A 6,000-nucleotide genomic window follows, 5' to 3' on the forward strand; every position below is an offset into this window, starting at 1 on the left:
CACCTCAAAAGCAATGGTAACAGAACCCAGACATTTTTGGTGTTTGGTTTCTTTTTCTTTTTTTTTTTTTTTGGTGCACCAGAGTATGTGCTCTTACCACAGATAATCAAGAACAAAACCTGTAAGTACCACACAGCTAAAGTTGGGAGGCTCTACAACTTTCTGCCACAGAAGCACGGCGTACAGAGAAACACCAAGCAAACTAATGTGGCCAAAAGTGACCTAATTTGCAGTCTCTGAATCCACAAATACCCAGGCAAATAAGATAAAGAAGAGGGCCACCATCCTGCCCCTCAAAAATCCCATGACCAGATAAAGAATACAATTGACACTGTATAATAAACGTTAAGCTATGACTGTATCTAGACTCACAAGTGTCCGACTTCAGGTTCATCTCAACATTTGAATTACCAAGGGAAGAAATAAAAATTCACTCACTTTATATAGTATCTTGCACCTTCAAAAGTATATGCTTCTTCCCAGCCTGTGGGCAAATCTAAAAAACACACATTTCAATTAGTGTTACTTCAGTGGGACTGCAAAATATGCTTCAACCCATCTTACCTGTCTTCATGACCACCTACGGTCATTCAAGGAGCTGTCCACCCAAAATCGTGACTGGCCAAATCAACAGTCACATCACATTATTTGGAAGATGATAATTCAAATTCAAAGCCACCCGGAAGGTCCCAGCAATATTAGAGGTGACCTGACATGGTTATTCCCTTTAATGACCACGGTAGACAAGGACTATGCTCGGCCACCCCCAAAAATCTAAGTCTCCTAGCCCACGTAAAACACCCATCACTGATGGGCAAAAACCACCAAAAACAGGAAGCAGTAGGCTTTTTAAAGTCTATTTTGTCTATTTAAAAACATGTTTTCAGTGACATAACCCAATCCATCTAGGTTTTCATCTAGTATGGAAAGAACTCAAGCACTTTATTATAGAGAATACTGACTGAATACTTACACACCGTGTTTCAATACACTTGACCTTAAGAGATGTGTGAAGTTTCCAGTCACAACACTGGGAACCATTCAGGTGAGCGACTGTATCTCTATGTGACACACGGTACTTATGATGACAAATGGCTTGGATTTAATCATAACCCATCTCCAAAATGAAAAGTCATCGATGTGTGCACAGAACCCAGGCAAAGTAAAGCAAACCCAAAGACAGGAATGGATAAATGTGAAATCACATCCCAGAAGGAAATATTTCCTGTACATGACTGTTATTCAGTCTGTGAGGGCAATGAGAAAGGGGAACAACGGTGTCACAAATAACCAAGATAAGCATGGAATAATGCCACAAAAGCACTAGGTTAAGTTACTTTAATCCCATATTGGCTTCCATGAAATAAACGTGTCCATATCCACGAAAGCCATGAGGCTATCAAAGTTGCAGCGTGTGTATAAAACAGGCTGATGCTAAAGACTGAGCCGGGAGTTAGGAAACACGATGGTTTATTAGTCAGAAATGCCCTAAAAATGTAACCTCATCACGCTTGCTACAGCAGCCTTCCCTTTCCTCCTCCACGCTCTTGCAAATTTGGACACATTATTAGTCACTTCGCCGAACTCCAGCGTTTGACAGAAAAGGCAGGGTTTGGTTTGTTCACCCTCCTGGCAACTTTAACAGGAGAATCTCAGAAGCTCGGAGTTGCAGAGGAAAGTACCGAGGAGGGCGGCTGAAAGCGGCCTCACCTTCGCCCGCGTTCTCCAGCCTTTGCAATAGCCCGGGACAGAGGCGGGCCAGCACGGGGAGGACGCTCAGCCGTGGCCGGCAAACAAGTTGGGCGAATGTAAACAAAGAATGACAAAAGAAAGCCAGACCAGCACGAAAACACCGCAAGCCCTCCTCCAGCTCAACTCACGCTTGGCACGCAAGAAAAGCTATCCAAGCAACCCGCGATGCGTTTCCCCGCGGAACTGGGGCCCGGATGCCCCCACGCGGGACCGCCCTGGCTCGCCCACCGCCTGCTGGTGGTGCGTGGAGCCTGGCTGCGGCTGCCGGGGACTTTTAAGCCCGGATCGCTGGCTGCTGCGCCCGCTCCAGCGTCCTGACTCGGGCTGCTCCTCGGGTCAGGGGCAGGAGAAGACGCACCGGCGCTGGGGTCACGGGAAGGGGCGGGGGGGGGGGGAGGCGGATCGGAGCACCCCCTAACTCCTCCATCAGTCACCTTCCTACCCACAAGTCCCACCTAGGAGAAGTAGGAGGTGGAGGAGGAGGAGGAAGCTGCTTGGCAGAAGGCAGCTCTCGGGGGAGCGGGGCGAAGATGCGGGACCATCTCCCCGCGCGCGGGGGTGCTGGGGTACCGGGAGCCACGAGGGGGAGCGGCTGAGGGTTCCCGGGGGTGGGGGGTGAGGGTGCTGGGAGGCTGAGATGGGGGGCGAGAGGGGCGTCGGCCGTCCTCGGGGGGCCTCGTCGGGGCAGGGATGGGGACCGGGGCGCAGGAAGAGGGCGCCGTCTCCCAAGTGCTGATGGAAAGGCGGAGAAGAAAGGCGCCCCGGGACTCAGTGGCGCGGAGCCCCCGAGCACCTCCGACCCCGCCAGGTGGCCGTGAGCGGCGCGCGGCCCCCGGCTCGCCCTTACCTGTGCTCTGCCGCCGGTGCCCGGTGACTACGGCCTCGCCGGTGACCGGGTGCAGCCAGGTGGTGCTCTTGGCCTCCTCGCTGCAGGGGAGAGAAGGGACCGGCGCTGAGCGGCGCGAGGGGCGACCCACCGGGGGCCCCCCACCACCACCCCCGGCCCGCTCGCTCCCGCCGCCCCGCGCCACCTCCCGCCGGCTCGCCCGCTCACTTGATGAAGAAGACGCGGCCGCCCCGGGTGATCCCGTACGTCCAGGAGCGCGGCAGCGAGCAGATCCACTCCAGGTTCAGGTCGGCCGCCATGTCTGCTCCGGCCGCCGCCGCCGCCGCCGCTGCCTTGTGCTGCCGCCGCCGCCGCCGCCGCCGCGAGGAAGGAGGGCGCGAGCGAGCGAGCGAGCGGAGCGCAGGCGCGCGGCCCGGCCCGAGCGCGCCCCCGCGGCCGCCCTACCCCTCGGGCGGGCGCCCCCCGCCGCCCCGGCTGAGTCCGGCCCGCGTCGCCGCCCTCGGCATCCTCCGCGGCCGCCCGCCCGCCGCCGGCCCGCGCTGCGCTCGCCCGCCCGCCCGCTCGCCGCCCGCCCGCTCGCTCGGAGGCTGGGCGAAGCGGCGCCGCGCCCCCCGCCCCCGCCAAAGCCCTCCCCCCGCGCCCGCCCGCCTGCTCGCCCGCCCGCCCCGCCAAGGTTCCGGGGTCGGGTCCCCCCGGCGCCCCGAGGGCTCGCTCGGCTCCGGACCCGAGCTGTTTTGTAACAGCTACTGCCTGGCCCGGGGCTTCTCCGAGAGACGCCCGGCTCTGAAACGGAAAGCTGCTGGCAGGAAGGGATTTTTCTGCCGTGTGGCGAGCCAAATATCCGAGGGTCCTCCACGAGTGGACGCCGACCGCTGAAATGGGACCCACTCAAATGAGTTTTGTTTTTTTTGTCTCTCCTTCTCTTCCTAGGCTCCTGAGTCATGCAATAATTTAGAAAAACTTGCCTTTTCCTCTTCCTTTCTTAAAAAGAGGCACTTGATTATCAACGTGAATTTCTACGTGATCTCTCACATTTATGACAATAGCAACTTATTTTACGGAGTCCTTGAGATGGTGGGCACTGAAATCCCAATAACCCTGTTAGAACCGTGATCGGCCCCATTTCACAGAGGGAGGAAAAAGAAACCTAAGGGAACAAAGGTTATTGCGCCCGGGGTTATGGTAGGAAAAAAAAAAAAAAAAAGGCAAAGCCTGAGTTCAAATTGCCTGTAGGCTTTCCAGGGTCTGTTCATAGGAGTACATCTCTGCGTAGCTTTTTTTTTTTTTTTTTTTGTGCCTTGACACCCCCCCTCTCCTTGTTCTTTGAACAAAGGAGGAGCTCACTGCAAGTGAGACCTCCCTTGGCACCGGTTCAGAGCGCTGGCTTGCTTCTTACTGCCCCTGGTCCTTCATCACACTTGGAATTGTTTCTTCGGTTTTGCAGCAAATGACTCATCCCAACAGGAGACACAGTTCAATAATAATAGTACAACTTGGCGTCCACACAGCACCTTTTTTCCTGACCAGTTTTGGGTGCTGCTGAAGCATTGTCTCATCCATCTTCCTGGTGACTGAAACAAGCAAATGATCTTTTTCACCCTTTAAGGAAACTAAGGCACAGAAAGAGTAAATGCCCTTGGCCAAAGCTCCCAATGAGACTGCATTTTCTTTGCTCCCCCATCTTCTGACTCCCCAAGGCCATACGTCTCTGGTGAAATGGAGACTGCAATTACTGCTATAATTTTCCTGTCCATCTGCATACGCAGGAGGAAAAAAATACCCTCACTGTAATGCTTTCTCTTTTGGGTTCCTTTGTATTCTGCCCTTTCATTTCACTCCTTATTACTTCTTGACATCTTATCTCCTGCCCAGTCTCTGGAAAATATGACTTCTTCTTTTTTTTTTAAATCAATGAATAGTTAGTAGGAAATGTCCCACGTTAGCAGCAGTGGCCACTGGCATAACGCAGCAAGAATATCAAGAGCTGTTGACTTTCTATTCTGTTATTGCTACAAACTTAAAATTCTCCTAAATACTACAATGGCTTTATGGGTTTAGTGCTTGTTAGTCCAAGATCTGAAAGTCTGCACCCTACTGAGAAGTCTATAAATTGGCTGTGTGCTGTGCTGAGATTCTATTTCGTTTTGGATCTCTTGATACTGCAAGATACATTCATTGAAGGCATATTCGCAAAAGGCAAAACAGATTCACTAATATATCTTTAAAAATCACAACCAAGCTTTAAGGGTGTAGTTCAACTATAAGAGTACTTGTCTACATGCTCTAGGTTTAATAACTGGCTTCGGGGTCGGGGAGGCACAGAGAGGGAAGGGGGGAGGGACATTCACAGTGCTCAAATAGTAATCTAGAATCTATTGTTGGTTTTGCTTTTTGTTTGTTGAGACAGGGTGTGGTGTATAGCCATGGCTGGCCTGGAGCTTGCTGGGTTGACCAGGCTAACCTCTAAGTCAAAGAGATTTGCCTGCCTCTGCCTCCAGAGTGCTGGAACTTGAGGTGTGCACACCACTCCCTGTGTAATCTAGAATAAATATCTAAAAATAATTCTATGATATGTCCTCCAGTTTAAGGAAAGCAGCAAATAAAAAACTTAGTGGTATGTATATAAAGTGAGATAAGCTTTGATTAGGGTAAATAATAGCCCATATGACCTTCAGAGCCAGTAAAATCGACTTCATGGGCTATGATGCTGAGTGATCTTTTCTCAGCTTTAATGGGTAAAATTTTTATTTTCTTTGATCGTGCTTGTACGTCTGTGTATTTTCCCCATTGGAAGGTAGGAATCATGCATGCCTTTTCCTGTCGCTGAGTCTCCAGAGTCTCCACAGCCTTGAGTCAGCTCTGGGATCATCAGTAGTTTAATTTTCTTCCTGATGCCTCAACCCCTCAATGGAGTTATTATCCAATAATATATCCCCTTCATCACCTCACACCTCTGCAGAGCTGAGTCAGGCCTAGCGCATATCCACTGTCTGCTTTTTATTGCCTGTCCTCATCTTTCCAGCCTGTGAGACTATTTGATTTCTTATTTCATGAGTCTGTCTTCTGAGAAGAACCATCCTGGGGCTGCTGCTACCTCAAAAGAAGAGGGGGCCTAAAGTACTAAGGAATGGGCAGGGAGATGGCCCCAGTTAGATTACAGGAAGATTACTTCCCGCGTGAAGGAAGGAGACAGCCAATTCAAGGTTGTCCTCCGATTCCACGTGCACTCTGACAGTTACAAATAAATAAATAAATAAAATAAGCACTGAGATAAACTAAAAATAAACTTTCCATTAACAGAGGACAATCCTTGAGCTAAAGAACTCACAGCTCAAAGCACAAGAACACAACAAGAAGAAAAAAAATAAGAAAGAAAACAAACAAAAAACCCATAGCCTGAG

General features: G+C 51.1%; 1 protein-coding gene across 13 annotated transcripts in view; it reads right to left on the reverse strand.

Annotated features, from left to right (window-relative positions):
• The window catches only part of Plekha5 (pleckstrin homology domain containing A5), a 176,523-nt gene extending 173,573 nt beyond the window's left edge, over positions 1–2,950 (reverse strand). For all 13 annotated transcript variants that reach the window (XR_004770930.1, XM_035448414.1, XM_027429953.2 and 10 more), the window contains exons 1-3: positions 2,807–2,950; positions 2,600–2,679; positions 439–496 (exon numbers count right to left, since the gene is read on the reverse strand). Coding sequence is in view for 12 of the 13 variants with exons in the window: in XM_035448414.1 (XP_035304305.1) it covers positions 439–496; positions 2,600–2,679; positions 2,807–2,898 (230 nt within the window). In the remaining variant the exon portion in view is untranslated. The remainder of the gene's footprint in view (positions 1–438; positions 497–2,599; positions 2,680–2,806) is intronic.
• Positions 2,951–6,000: the final 3,050 nt, after the last annotated feature.

This window comes from Cricetulus griseus, chromosome 8, assembly GCF_003668045.3.
Source record: "Cricetulus griseus strain 17A/GY chromosome 8, alternate assembly CriGri-PICRH-1.0, whole genome shotgun sequence".
Taxonomy (NCBI): Eukaryota; Metazoa; Chordata; class Mammalia; order Rodentia; family Cricetidae; genus Cricetulus; species Cricetulus griseus.